General features: G+C 37.9%; 1 protein-coding gene across 12 annotated transcripts in view; it reads left to right on the top strand.

The window, feature by feature from the left end:
- The window catches only part of LOC132396778 (multiple PDZ domain protein), a 202,091-nt gene that overhangs the window by 34,065 nt on the left and 152,613 nt on the right, over positions 1-15,413 (top strand). For all 12 annotated transcript variants that reach the window (XR_009513123.1, XM_059974662.1, XM_059974663.1 and 9 more), the window contains exons 4-10: positions 1,891-2,115; positions 2,648-2,787; positions 7,234-7,447; positions 9,270-9,398; positions 11,053-11,259; positions 11,476-11,590; positions 13,068-13,156. Coding sequence is in view for 11 of the 12 variants with exons in the window: in XM_059974662.1 (XP_059830645.1) it covers positions 1,891-2,115; positions 2,648-2,787; positions 7,234-7,447; positions 9,270-9,398; positions 11,053-11,259; positions 11,476-11,590; positions 13,068-13,156 (1,119 nt within the window). In the remaining variant the exon portion in view is untranslated. The remainder of the gene's footprint in view (positions 1-1,890; positions 2,116-2,647; positions 2,788-7,233; positions 7,448-9,269; positions 9,399-11,052; positions 11,260-11,475; positions 11,591-13,067; positions 13,157-15,413) is intronic.

Here is a 15,413-nt window from a genome sequence, read left to right as displayed (position 1 = left end):
TAGGAGAAAACAGTGCAAGCTGCTGAGGAAATCTGTGACTTGAATTTGCATTAATATGTTTTGAGAGACTTTCTCTTAAAGGCAGCTGGCCACAAATTTACACTGCTGGTGAAAGTTGTTCTGGAGATCTGCTAATGTAATTGAAAATAAGATTCATTTGATTCATTGAAGATTTAGTGACAATGGTAGAGGTGGATACAAAAGGGTCTTTTAAGATACTCTTAGGTACACGGAGCTTAGTAAAATAGAGGACTATGCAGTAGGGAAATTCTCAGTAATTTCTAGAGTAGGTTACATTGTGGGCTGAAGGATCTGAATGAATGTGCTGTAGATTTCTGTGTTCTCACAGTTTGTTTATTAACAGCAGGCTGTTGCATTAAAGCTTTCTCTTCTGTTGACTCCACTGTTATCTCAAACCATTGCCTCTGATGTTGTCAGTATTTCTCCATCAGTGTCCTGATTCAGGGTTTCAATGTGAAACATCCACAATTCCTTATCTCCCGCAGGTGCTGCTCATGCACCAAGTTCATCCAAAAGATTGTTTACTGCTCCATCAAGTGCTTTTTCTTTCACATTAAATTCTTCTGTGAGTTTCTGCTGACAAACTACCTCCTTAGCTCTCCAAAGACTGAGTGTGAAATCCTGCTTAATCCATGTCAATTTTTTTCTGAAACGCAATTGAATCTGGTAGTCAGAAGTCAGATGTTTAACTCTACCACAGTGCCAGGATAACTTTCAGTCACTAATGGCATTGATTTCCGTTTTAATTAAGTTAATCTGTTTCTGCAGCCTTTGAGCATACTGCCTTCCTTTAGTGTCTATAGCTATCCAATTTGACACGACCTTGCAAATTTTGTCCTATTATTATCCAACCGGACAATCTCTTCCCTTGTGCACCTTTATCTTTAGCATGATACAAGGATCTATTCTTAGCTTGCACCTATTTTTCGTCTACTCATTGCCCTTAGTAATATTACCAGAAAACATGGCATTGCTTTCAATATACACCAGTGAGGGGAGTATATCCAGTATTATCTAACTTATCAGACTGACTCGAAAATTTGTTTTAAAAATTTCCACGCGTCAACCTTCTGTGCTTCTCTCACTTCAATCCTCATGTCTGTGACTATCTGCTCGCTGCGCTTTCAAAGTTCAACCTAAGTAGATGGCTCAGCAGCAAGTGAGTGAAGACACCATATATGCCAGGTTCACAGCTGCCGACTCTGATGTTCTTGCACAGTGTATTGTGTGAAGTTCGCTTGGAACTAGGGCCCAGAAATGGATTACACAACCTGTAATGGCTTCTGAATTGTTTAGCCATAGATTCCATAGATTCTCCCCAGTATGTTCCCTACAATTGAAGTTAAACGTGATGGTCAAACTCTGGGGATGAGGGGGAAGTGGTTGTTTACTCAAATGTGTAATGGTGTTCATTTACATGTTAAACATAACAACGTTAAGAAACTTCTCCACCTTGTCTTTTTTTAGGTTCATTGTTCAAGGCTATCATGGGGTTTTTGAGTTTGTGTACTATGGCTGTTGATGTTAATACCCCAGGATTATTCTATAATCTTTTTTTCCAGTTTTTGCTAAACATTACTTTCAGGCTTATTCTATAGATATTTATTGTGCTGTCTAGTATAATGCAAAAAAAGTGTTCTTGTTTTAGTATCATTTTAGATTTTAGTGCAGAATTTAATTAGCATATTTACTGCTGTCTGAAATCACTTTTGTGAAATAGAAACAGAAAATACACAACTGGAAAGAGGAAATCAATACTGCTTTGGATGTAGATCCTTCATCACAAATCCTCTTTTGTGATTATAGATTTCCCTATTTTTTTTTAAACTATTGATGAAATTACTTTGACATTTGTATCTTTTTAATTAGATGAATATCGCACCATCTTCTGTACATTCAAACATTGATCTTTCTCAAGCAACTGGTTCACCTGTCTCTTTGGCTTCTTCCCCATTGAATGAATCGTACATGATTGCTCAACAGAATGGAAATAAAGAAACTGAACAGGAACTTTCAGTACAGCCTGACTCTCCTTATGTTAATGGCAGGCGGTCCAGTGAAGAATTCGAGCAGATTTTGAGAAAAATGTCTCATGTAAGAGAATGTTATATCATGTTTTATGGAGTAGTTACACTTTTGAAAGTCTATTTAATGCAAGGTCTAAATTAGTTTCAATGGCTATTTTCATACTTGTTCCATTTATGAACAAAGTAGTTCTGTATTCAATATATTTTGATTTGCATTGAAACAAGTTGTACCACTAATATAAATTAAGTCTCAGCTAATGCTGAGAGTACAAGAACAAAATCAATTTTACATCTTAACTTTTATTTTACCTTCTTAACATTTAGTTATTGTGAGATTTCTTTCCCAAAGTATCAGATCGCAGCTCACACCTAGGGCTACTGCAGTTAGATGCTGATTTTTTTTTTTGAAGTGTTTACTCTTAGACTACATATTTGAAGTTTATGAGAAAATACATGTTGATATTATTAGTTGTACTCTTTTGCAACATTTTAAAATATCAGTGAACACATTCGTTTTGTAGAAATTCTGATTGCTGTGATAAATTGCTTTGTGGTGAATAATTTGTTTTTGTTGATGACATGAATTTCTTTTCCATCAGGGCCGTCCAATTGAATACATAAATCTAGTGAAACCTCCCAGTGGTGGTTTGGGATTTAGTGTAGTAGGACTTAAGAGTGAAAATAAAGGAGAACTGGGGATCTTTGTACAGGAAATCCAAGATGGCAGTGTATCTGCAAGGTAACAGTTTTTTTAAGGTATTCAGTTTTTTTTTAATTATGTAGGATTGCTGATTATATTGCTTTGGAAAAACCTCTGAAAAGACATAATAGAATTTCTTAGAGATTTCCATACCAGTTCATAGTTGCTATTTTAGAAACTCAAAAAATGTTTAGAAGTTTGTGTCTTCCAATGTTAATATATCAAAGCCATAAATACTTAAAGCTGATTTTTATTAATTCCATTTGCCTTTCAGTGCAATGTGTAGCCTTGGATGCTAAGCTCCCAACTATCATCTTCTTTCAACCATGACTCAATGATGCCTATAGAGTCAAGCCTGCCAATCTCTAACTGCACTACAAGATGGTTGACTTTATTCCATACACTGCATGGTTGCAAATAGAACACCTTTAGACTTGTATATCTATCACCCTTTTCGATTTTGCCCCCTTTACATTGCAGCTCATCTCACTGACAGTCTCACTACACACTGCCTCTATTTGTATACCAACTGCCCCTTCTCAGCCCTATCGCTCTGGTTTCTATCCCTCTGCCAAATCAGTTTAAACCCTCTCTGGCACCCCTCGGTTTCCCTTTTGTACAAGTCATACTTTCCCTGGAAGTGATAGCAATGATCCAAAAATCTGAAATCCTGTCCCTGCACCATTTTCAGAGCCATGCACTTATTTGCCGGATTATTCTATTTTCACCCTTACTGGTGTGTGGCAGAGGTGGCAATCCACAGATTGTTACCCTGGAGGTCCTGCTTTTCAGCTTCCTACTTAGCTCACTAAATTCTCTCTTCAGGCCTTACTCACTTTTCCTCCCAGTATCATTGGTGCCAGTCTGTTAAGTTTGGCTGCTCACCCTCCCCTTTAGAATGTTGTGGACCCGATCCAAGATGTTCTTGATCCTGTCACATGGGAGACAGCACACCATCCGGATGTCTATTGCATCCATAGAATCTTGTATCTATTCCTGTAACTATGGAATACCCTATCACTTCAACAGTCCTCTTCTCCCCCATTCCCTTCTGAGCCTCAGTGCCAGAGACCTGATTGTTGTGGCCCCCAGCTCCCCCCCCCCCCCCCCAGTATGGTATACTTTATTATTGATGGTAACATTCACAGTGTACTCAGTACTGGCTGCCCATTTTCCTTCCCTCTAATCACAGCCACTCATTTTCCTGCCTCCTGCAACTTGGGGTGACTAGTTCCTTGTAGCTCCTACCTATCATCTATGTTACCTACTTGAGCCGAAGGTCATTGAGCTGCATCTACTGTTCCTTAACATGTTCTCTGAGGATCTGTAGCTTGGTGCACCTAGTGCAGATGTGGTTATCCCAGAGGTTGGAGGTCTCCCAGAATACCCAAATCTCACACAATAAACTCAATACAGACCCTGGAGCTAGTCTCACTGCTCTAACTGTGCACTAACAGATGAAGAATAAATGTAATAATGCTGACCTTCCGGAACTTATGCCCCCCCCCCCCCCCCAAATTCATAATCTGCAATTCTTTTACCACTTCTCTCCAGCCATATTTGCTGTCATTCCAGACATGATTGCCTTTAGCATCAATGCAATATTTGAAGGACCCATCATGGCACTTGTCACCAGCTCCTTACTGTGCTCTCTCTTGATGACTTTCTCACCAAGCTTGCCTGCTGGCAAATATTTTTTACATTCTCTTATATTTTGCATTCCCAATTATAATACAGTGGATTCTCTCAGTGAATTTTTCATTACTTCTTTGCATCTCCTTCCAGAATTTCTGTTGAATGGTTGTGTAAATTGTTTTCTGTCTGAAATGACAAATGCTGGAGTAACATAATTTGTTGTGTAGTTTCTGTATGAGTGTTATTGCAACAGCTGCACACTTGTAAGGTGAGAGTATTTCTGTATAGGTTGGAGTGAGAAGAGAAGAATAGAGGATGTATTACTGGGGATTTGGTGCTTGGGAAGCCGAAGGGTGGACCAGGTGGATTATACACCAGAATTCTGAAAGAGGTGGTTGAAGAGATTGTGGATGCATTAGTAATGATCCTTCAAGAATCACTTGGTTCTGGGCTTGCTCCAGATGACTTGAAAATTGCAAACATCATTGCACTCTTCAAGAAGGGAGGGAGGCAGAAGAAAGGACTTGGACATATTCGGAGAATGGGCAAAAAATTGGCAAATGGAATACAGTGTTGGGAAGTATTTTGTCATGCACTTTGGTAAAGGAGGAAAAGCATAGACTATTTTCTAAACGGGGAGAAAATTCAGAAATATGAGGTGAAAGGGATTTGGAAACCTTGGATTCTCTAAAGGTTAACTTGTGCCTTGAGGAAGACAGATGCAATGTTAGCATTCACTTTGAGAGGACTAGAATATAAAGGTAAGGATGTAATGCCTCATTTGGATTATTGTGTGCTGTTTTGGTCACCCCTACAGGAAAGATATCAATAAGATTGAAGAAGTGCCGAGAAAGTTACTGCCAAGACTTGAGGACCTGAGGTATAGGGAATGTTTGAATTGGTTCGGACTTTATTCCTTGGAGCATAGGAGAATGCGGGGAGATTTGATAGAGTTGTACAAAATTATGAAGGGTATATGTAGGGTAAGTAGAAGCAGGCTTTTTTCCATTGAGATTGGGTGAGACTGGAACTTGAACAAGAGGTCATGGGTTAAGGGTGAAATGTATAGCGGACACATGAAAGGGAATTCCCTCACTCTGGGCAGTGAGTGTGGAACAAGCTGCCAGTGGACATGGCAGACGGGGTTCAGTTTCAACGTTTAAAAGAAGTTTGGACTGATACATGGATTGGAGGGCTGTGGTCTGGGCGCTGGTCGATGGGACTAGGCAGATTAATAGTTCGAAATTGACTTGATGGCCCCAAAATGTCTGTTCCTATGTTGTAGTGTTCTATGACTCTGAATTGGCAGGGAACATGACAAGCGAGGGATATGGAGATCATCCATATCCTTCGGTTTGGTAGTTGGGCAGATGATGGTAGGTAAAGAAAAGAGTCTTCTGACTTGTTGAGAGCCAAAGAGTGCACAAGGCCTCTGATTTATAGAGGGACTTTGGAGATATGGGACATGTGCAGAGTCAGCCATAGCTTAAGAAGTCTTATTCATTTGCAAATTAATGATAAATGTAGACTTCTATAGACTTTTATAACCAGGAATATCTGCTTATATGCTCAAGCAGGAAAGGGCTAAGAGACTGACTTTCAACCTCTTTACTGCTCTGGGACGTGTGAAGCTGATGTCCTAGGAGTGGTGAATGAAGAGATGATAGAATGAAGGTATTAGTCTATGACCTTTGTTTCTCAGTCATCACCACACTTTGAGTACTTGTCTATAGTCACCTTCACATGTGAAGACAATGCAGTAAAATGACTGAAACCAATGCTGAGGACGTGTAGTTTTTTTGATCACAGTGATACTTCAACTATTTGCTATGCATTACCATTCAGTTGACCTTCCATTTGTTTGAAGTGGTAATTGTGCTGTAATCCACAGAGGGATTTTAAACCTATCCATATAATTGCAATTTACACAGAAATACTTATTTAACAAGTTCCAGGCAATAAAGAAACAACTATCAAAAAGATTTAATATTACCCACAAAGTGGAAGATACTCTTGAAAATCTTATTGAAATAAAACTGTCTTCAGACCTAATTTAATCAACTTAATTACACTTGAAGCTACAGGACATGGCCACAATAAAGCTTAATACTGTAGAAGAGTACGTTTGTAATGTAGCTAATAAAAGAAAATTGCTGTGTTCATAAAATATTGAAATTTTTATTACCTCTTTCCTGGACACTATGATTTTAAAAAAGTAAAAAAAAAGGTTTTAGCAATATATGTCATTCCAAAAAAAAGCATGTTATTGTGGAGGTACATGTATTATGAAGTGTTCCATCGGTGCAGGGAAAATATGCAAATTGTATTGAGTTTTTGAAATTGTGTTTAAAATCAGCAGTGCATTATGTACATTTGGCTCTTATCAGTGCCACAGTGGAAATGGAGGGAGGATTGAGAGTTATTGAACAATAAATGTTACATGATTTGATTTGACATTTTCTGTCCATTATGTGCATGTTCTGAATTCTTTGTTATTTCCTTGTTCTCCCACACACCCCTCCCTTCTCGCCAGGAAGAAACTGGCAGTTCTGTTTTCTCCAAGACATTGCTAATGTTGTATAGTGGTTGATACTGGAAAACCTAACATTCATTATGAACAGGCCAGCTTAATTTGCAAATTTTTGCAATCCTCTGTGTATCAGAACCGAGTCCAAGTTGGATTTTGCAATCCAACTGTTTGTCAGTTATCTTGAAATTTGAGTCTCTAATCCAGAGAAGCCACTTAAGTTACTGAAATATTTACTGAAATTTTAACATTAGGAAGTACAAAAAAAGAACCACAAAGTGAAATGAATACATTTATAAAATTGTTGTTTGTTCTATTGATAGAGATGGTAAACTAAAGGAAGCAGACCAAATCCTTGCCATCAATGGACAGGCTCTAGATCAGAGCGTCACCCATCAACAAGCTATTGGCATCCTGCAGAAAGCCACTGATCAAGTTCAGTTGGTGATTGCCAGGGGAGCAATTTCACATTTATCCAGTCCAGTGATTTCACGTACCCCATCAGATGCAAGTACGCTCTCAGCGCATTCATCTACAGTAAGTGTAGCATGCACCAGAGTCTAAATATATCAATTATTCTCTCCTATTTAATAATAAAAAAAAAGCATAAAGAGGTGCATTGTTTATATATTCTCTGGATTGCTCTTGTGGAGAGCTGGCCTTCCTCAATGGGTTGAATGCCCAATTGTAATGATTCTGTGATATAAAATTATGATGTAATCTTTCTAATGAAATCTGCTTTATAGAGCATTATTTCACAGAGCATTGTGTTTTCTCCAATACAAAGTAAGGATTAAGCACTTGTGTATTTTAACGAGTTGTTACAGAGAAGGCTAAATAAATTGGTAAGAATCTAAGATTAGGGAATCTTTACACCTCTCCATCCATCAGGATGCTCTTCATTAATTACAGCTTTGCATTCAGCACTATCATCCCCTCAAAACTAATCAATGAGCTCCAAGACATAGGCTCAATACTTCCTTGTGCAACAGGGTCCTTGATTTTTCTCACTTGCAAACCTCAGTCAGTTCAGATTGGCAACAGTATCTCCTCCACACTCCTCCATCAGCACAGGTGCACTACAAGGCTGTGTGCTTAGCCTCTGCTCCACTCACTTTATACTTACGGCTTTGAGGCTAAGTACATCTCAAATGCCTTACTTAATTTTGCTGACGACACCACCACTGTTGTTGGTGAATCAAAGGTGGTAACAAATCAGCATAAAGGAGGGAGATTGAAAATCTGTCTGAGTGCTGCCACGACAACAATCTCTCACCCAACAACACCAAAACCAAAGAGTTGATTGTTGACTACAGGAGAAGGGAGTCAGAGGTCCATGACCCGGTCTTCATTATGGGATCAGAAATGGATATGATCATTAATCTTAAATTCCTTGGTATTATCATTCCTTGGTCCACCATGTAAGTGCCATTACCAAGAAAGCATGGCAACGCCTCTATTTTCTTAGCAGTTTATGAAGATCTGCCATGTTGTCTAAAACTGGCAAACTTTTATAGGTGCATGGTGAAGACTATACTGACTGGTTGCCTCACAGCTTGGTATGGAAACACTAATGCCCTTGAATGGAATAACCTACAAAAAATATACAGCACAGTCCATCTCAGGTAAAGACCTCCCCACCATTGAGCACATCTACAAGGTGCACTATTGCAGAAAAACATCCACTGTCAAGGGCCCCGAACATCCAGGCCATACTTTTGTCTTTATCGTTATCAGTCAATTTTATCCAGTTTTTCCTCTTCACTGACACTGCCTGATTTAATAGATATTTGCATCATTTTCTTTTTGGTTTCAGGTCTTCATAATAAGACTTGTATTTTGTAATCATTACATTTTCTCCATTTTCTTTCAATATATCAATTCAATAGCTTCATAAGTAACAGAATCACTTTGGTTTCATGGTTTTCTTGGTTTCATCTTTATCCCTTTCGTCTCTCCACTATCTTCCCTGCACCTTGAAACTAATCTGTTTTCTGCCCCTTCCAGTTTTGATGGTTTTTAATCTGAAAGGTTAACTCTAGCCATAGATGCTACCTGATCCAAGTATTTCCAGCCTTTTTAGTTCTTATTTCAGATTTGCAGGCATCTGTGGTGTTCTGATTTTGTTATTTATTTCTATTTACGAGACTGCTTTTTCATTAGTTTCTTGAAGTATTTTTTGATGCACAAACTTGAAAAGATGAATCTTGTAAGTGAAAATTTCCATTGGATATCTTTGAATGCATTGTTAGATGTGGGTGTCATACCAGACTTTTTAGTTTGGTTTCTAAATTTCATGTAGTGGAATGAAATTGTATTATTAAAGCATAATCATTGCACAATCTTTTATCCTAAACAGGTCTATTGGCAGTTTGTTGAAAGTGTAGAGTTGGTTAATGACGGCTCTGGTTTAGGATTTGGAATAGTAGGTGGAAGAACAACTGGTGTTGTTGTGAAGACCATTTTGCCTGGTGGAGTTGCTGATCGGGTAAGGAGCTAAAAGTACCATTATTTGCTTAAGGCAATATTATTCTAATAACCAACAAACAGGAGGAAATCTGCAGATGCTGGAAATTCAAACAACACACACAAAATGCTGGTGGAACACAGCAGGCCAGGCAGCATCTGTAAGGAGAAGCACTGTTGATGTTTCAGGCTGAGACCCCTCGTCAGGATTATTTTATTAATCCTGTTCCTGTCTCCAGTGTTTTATCAGTAGGTGATAAGTGAGAAAAGACCATACAGTTTTCAGCAATCACCAGGGTAATAGGGAGGCAGTCTGAGGAGCACTATCCTGCACCATTAGTTCATGGTGCTGTCAAAAATTCAGTCCATCCTGTTGATTAATGTTGTCCATCTCCTCCAAGAAATATTTTTTTTATTAACAATCCTTTGCACTTCCCTCCAGCTTCATTATTGATTGCAAGATCATATTGGAAATCTATACTGATCTTTGTCATGCCTATTAAACATGCATTTAGACGATTGTTCTAAATATAGACTAATGTGTTTAATTCCCTTTTCTGTATAACCAATGTTTACTTCGCATATTATTTGTTAAGATACAGAGAACTCCCAACATTCCAATAGGCTATTGTTTTCTTTAATTCTTTTATCATAGAACTACAACTACGAGTTCTCCTTCAGGTAAACTATTCCCCCCCCCCCCCCTCTATTTCCCACTCTGACCTTTTACTACTTCTTATCTGCCTATTACTCCCTTCTGGGTCCCCTCCTCTTTTCATTTCTCCTATGGTCTACTCTCCTTTCTTATCAAATTCCTTCTTATCCAGCCTGATCAAATTCCTTTTTATCCAACCCTTGACCTTTCCCACTCATCTGGCTATCCAGCTAGCCTCCTTCTCCTCTCCCACCTTTTTATCCTGGCCAATACATTCCAGTTGATAAATACAATTTCCAATTTTGTGACAAGTTAAAATTTAAAATTTTTACTGTTCCTTATTTTCTCCCTTCCTTCTCAGTCCTTAAGAATGATCTTGGCCCGAAATGTCAACTTTCTATTTATTTCCACAGATGCTATCTGACCTACTGAGTTCCTCCAGCATTTTTTAATGTATGGTGCTTTGGATTTCCACAATCTGCAGACTGTTTTGATTTTTACAATGTAATCTAGTTGTGTTGCTTGACATTCTTATACAGTAAAGTTCAAGCTGTCAGCTGTAAAATCTTGACATCCTTGTCTGGTAATCTTTGTTAGATTTCTCTTTGTTCCTTGACAGATTTACTCCTGGTTTTATGCTTGCCTCCAGCTCCAACCATTTGTGCTGGCTGCCATCCTTTTCTCCTGACTTCCAGAGTTTTACATACTTTATTTTGGATACTAGTTTTTTGATGGTCTTGTCCAGCTGACAATGACCCAATATTTGCTGATGGTAAATTTAAATGTATCCTCCTTTCATTTTCACAGTTTATTGTTAGAATTATTGATTTGATTGCTCTATCATCAGCTCATGAGTCCTGTTATGTCCAATTAGTCCCTTGTATTGTTTTGTATTTAATGGAGAGTGAGACATTGTTGTACAAGATACATCTAGGATAATTTTGATGATAACTGCTGATAAGGGCAAACCATATAAAACGTGATTTATCATGCATTTTAATCCATCTGTTCATAACTAAAGGATGGACGACTTCAAAGTGGGGATCATATTCTCAAGATAGGTGAAACAGACCTGTTCGGAATGGGTAGTGAGCAAGTGGCTCAGGTTCTGAGACAGTGTGGAAATCGAGTCAAGTTGGTAATTGCAAGAGGAGCTGTGGAAGATCCCTTGGCTGCTGCCCCTCATGGACTTCCTGCATTACCAACTGTACCGCCGGTAGCAGAAGAGGCAAGTAATTATGCCTGTGTTCCCCTGAAGGCAATTATTTTATAATTTGCTTTTTGATCTTCTGCCTTTCAAATGGAAAGTTTATTAGTTGGAAAAAGTTTACTGTCCTATATTTTGTTTATGATATTTGACCAACACCCATTTTGTGAGTGTTGGTATGAGATTAATAGAATCAAAAGCATAATATGCAAGCACAATATTTATCTTTTTTTTTAGCCTGAACCAGCTTTCTCCCAGAATGTTGAAGGGGAAGTATTTGATGTGGAACTTACAAAAGATGTTCATGGACTAGGCATAACCATTGCTGGTTATGTTGGAGACAAGAATCAAGGTATTATTATAGATTTTCAAAAAATGTAACTTTTTTTCTTTTGTATCTTAATTTACTGAAAGGACCAGTGAAAAATTTTAAATTTTAATTTGGCACACAATTGCAAATTGTATTTATCAACTGAGATGTATTGGTGTTAACTTTTAAGAGAGGATTATTGCTTTAATGGGATGCATCTCTATTGTGGATAATTTTATTCTCTCCTTTGGTATAATATTTGGAAAATTTATGTAACTTCCATTGCTAGTATAATTCACCATAGCCATAATCATAGATAACTTCTTGACCTCATGGCCAATTTGATGTAGTATATTGGGTAGCTTTATACTGAAATTATGATGGTCAGAAAATGGCTTAGAGATGTAAAAATTATTTTACGTAGGATTTGTACATTTGTTGCAGAAATTGAAGGACTATATGAAAGCTCACTGTACCTTTTACTATGTACATAAGAAATTTTCCTGCTTAAGTCTACGTCTCAGGCTATGTCTAGCAAAATGTGGTTTGTCTGACAGAGTGTCATGTTTATTGTCTAACACTTTTTGTATGCATTCTGAATCTCACTTATTCAGTGAGTGAGTCTGTACATTTTGGTATTTGGTAATCTTGTAACAGTGGGGTTAGAAGCTACCTTTGAGGCTGGTGGTACATGCTTTTAGACTTTTGTATCTTCTGTCTAATGAGGGAGGAGAACTGAGTATGTTCGGGGTGGAAAGGTCTTTGATTATGCCATTGCTTTACTGAGGCAGTGAGTATAGATAGAGTTCAAAGAGGAAAGGCTGGTTTTCTGTGATGTGCTGAGCTGTGTGTTCCAACTCACTGCAGTTTCTTAAAGTCATGGACAGAGCAGTTCCTGTACCAAAATACCCATTAAAAATTGATGAGGGTCAAAGGGCACGTGTCCAATTTCTTTAGTCTCCTGACGAATTAGAGGCACTAGTAAGTTTTCTTGGCCATGATATCAGTGTAGTTGGACAATGTATTGGTGTTATTCGCTCCTTAGGAACTTGAAGTTTTCAACACTCTTCACCTCAGCATCATCGATGTAACTAAGAGCATGTGCCCCTACTCCTTTCCTAAAAGCAGTGATCAGGTTAATGTAGATAATTTAGCAATTTTGATTCCACTTATTTAATTTGAGATACTTAGCTTGAAATCTTGCAATGTATAGTATTTCTTCTATTCATTTTGTATTTGTTAATACTGAAAACAAATGGTGTGATTGGAGATGAAAACGTTATCAATTTGCATTTTTATTGAAGCTATACTTGCATGACAAATGTGGCTTTCTGGCTTTCACAGTCAATATTGAAATCGGTGCACAGTACTGAGCTGCACAATTCTACAGCATTTCAATTTGGTCTTTCATACAATTAATTAGTAATTATCAGTTATCGTTATTTAAAAGTAGGGAGGTTTGAGAAATGCCTAAAATGCCTACATTTTCAGATTTATATGGATATGTTTATGCTTGCAGAGCCTTCTGGCATCTTTGTGAAAAGCATCACTCAAGGAAGTGCAGTTGAGCAGGATGGAAGAATACATGTTGGGGACCAGATAATAGCCGTAAGCATAATTTGGAATAACTTCCAAAAGATAATATGTTTTTGTTTTAGAACTGTGGTGATGAGAAATTATCACTCGTTTCTTAAGAGGGCATTAAATGGAGTGCATGAGGTGAGGGGAAGTCCCTAAATTCAGAAGTCACTCAAAATGGATATAGTAATCATGATTGCCCATTCAAAAAGGAAATGTTGACAGCTTGCTAATCTTGTGCCAATTTCACGAAACAGCTGACAATACTGAATTACAGTGAAGGTTATGCAATGTTGCACCTGTGTTGCTTTAGAATTAACTGTGTCTTCAGGCACATTGTTCCAGTGCAGCTATTATACTAGCATCTAACCAACAATTAAGAAAGTTGTTCAGGTATATGCTATTTACAAAAATATGACAAACTAATTTCTCAATCATGTTGAAAGTGTTATGGACATTGTTATCAGTGAAACCTGTTCATCAATAATTTGGTCACTGATAGCTGGCACAAAATCCACCAAGATTACTGGCTCCGGAACTTACTATAGTATTTGATACAAACTGTATTCCCATTTATTTTTTGCTTGTTTTTCTTTCATGGCAAGGACTGCTGTAATAAGTTGGTTTGGATTATCCACTTGGGACATCTGGTTAAAAGCATTTGAAATGTTTCATTCTTGAACTGGACATGTGATGGGCCGTATTTTAAATGAAAGTGAGCATGTTCATGAAGCTGCTGCCTTCCCCTGCTCATTGTCATGCTTGTTGTATGTGGCAGTATTGTAAGGCTTTTATCTGGTATATTGGTTTAGGATAGCTATTACATTCTGTCATCTTATTTGTCGCAAGTAGTCCTGCAGCTTTACCAGGTTGATACTTGATTCTTAAGTGAATTTAGTTTTGTTTCCTAGGGTGATCCAGGGATCAGCAACATATTTAGGGTCACCATTAACCTCAAGTTTAACTGGACAAGTCAAACTGTGTCTGCAGGAGCCTTTACACCATCTACAAAGCACAGTTAAAGAATATGATGGAATTCTATCCAAATGTTTTGAGGAATGCAGTTCCTTAGTCAGTGTGATGCCATTCAGAACAACAGAACCTCTAGTCTCATCAACCTTTAGCCTTCAAATTTGTTCTCCCAGTCACAAATGTATTGAGGATGTGTGTTCCATTTAAAAAAAAATGCATGCCATCAACTTATCAGGTCATCTTCAACATCCCTCAATGCTGCAGCTGATTAAAAACTAGTCTGTTAAGGCAAGCAATAAAGTCAGTCAAACATCTCAAGATTTAACTTGACTTAGCATTATTATTTCACTTTCATACATTGTCTCAAGCCAGAATCATTAAATGTAGTATTTAATAGAACTGTATGAATAGACAACATCAATAGATGGGTATCTAATAGAACTTTTAATGCAAAGTTGATAGCACTTCAAGCAGGTGACTCACCACCACCTTTTCAATACTTGGTTTCCACTGTATTCCTAACAGCATTCACTCAAGATACTAAATGCTGCAATAGAAGCCCAGACTGCCATCACTCAAATTCCTCTTGATTCAGCTCAGACAACGAGTAATGTGGCTATGAAACACAGTCGACAATTGGTCCTGCAGAATTTGACGTCAATGATAATCAGGCCTCCAGTAAATTAGTGACTGATGAGGGGCCACCAGTTCGATGGCAGCAGCTCCAGAGAGGCAACACTGACCAAGGGTTATGAATGTTACATTTTTATTAATAAATATAATAGAGAATTCAAGAGAAACTTGTGGTACCCTGCCAATGCCTTTGATATTGCCCACTTGCCTGTTTTGACTATTGTCCAGTTTGTAGACAAGGTTTTGAACTTTTGAATTGCTCAAGTTTATCTTCCAACTCCATCTACTGTCCTTTGCTACAGATATCAGCAAATTTCCATCAACCATTATGCATACTCTGGGGCAGCTGTGTGTTTAGAGCACCAAGACAAATAAAGCCACCACAAGAAATCATACTAGAATGACTCTGTAATATGACATTGTGTTGCTTCTAAACTTTGAAGTTATATTTCAGTATGATTTGGAATGTTCTTATTAAATATTTTTAAGTTGTAGTGGTCATTGGTAGAGTTAAGTCCTAATGCCATAGTTGAATGGGGAAATATATGTTCAGATACTGATCTTCTTGAACAATCTGGGCAGAAAGGGGCTAACAGTCTCTCCTGACTGCTTCTCTCCTCCCCCCTCCCCCCCATTATGCCCCCACACACCCAACTCTCTTTTCGTAGATAGTTGGTGGTAA

Source organism: Hypanus sabinus, chromosome 7 (genome assembly GCF_030144855.1).
Source record: "Hypanus sabinus isolate sHypSab1 chromosome 7, sHypSab1.hap1, whole genome shotgun sequence".
NCBI lineage: Eukaryota > Metazoa > Chordata > Chondrichthyes > Myliobatiformes > Dasyatidae > Hypanus > Hypanus sabinus.
This window is presented reverse-complemented; position numbering and strand designations above follow the sequence as displayed.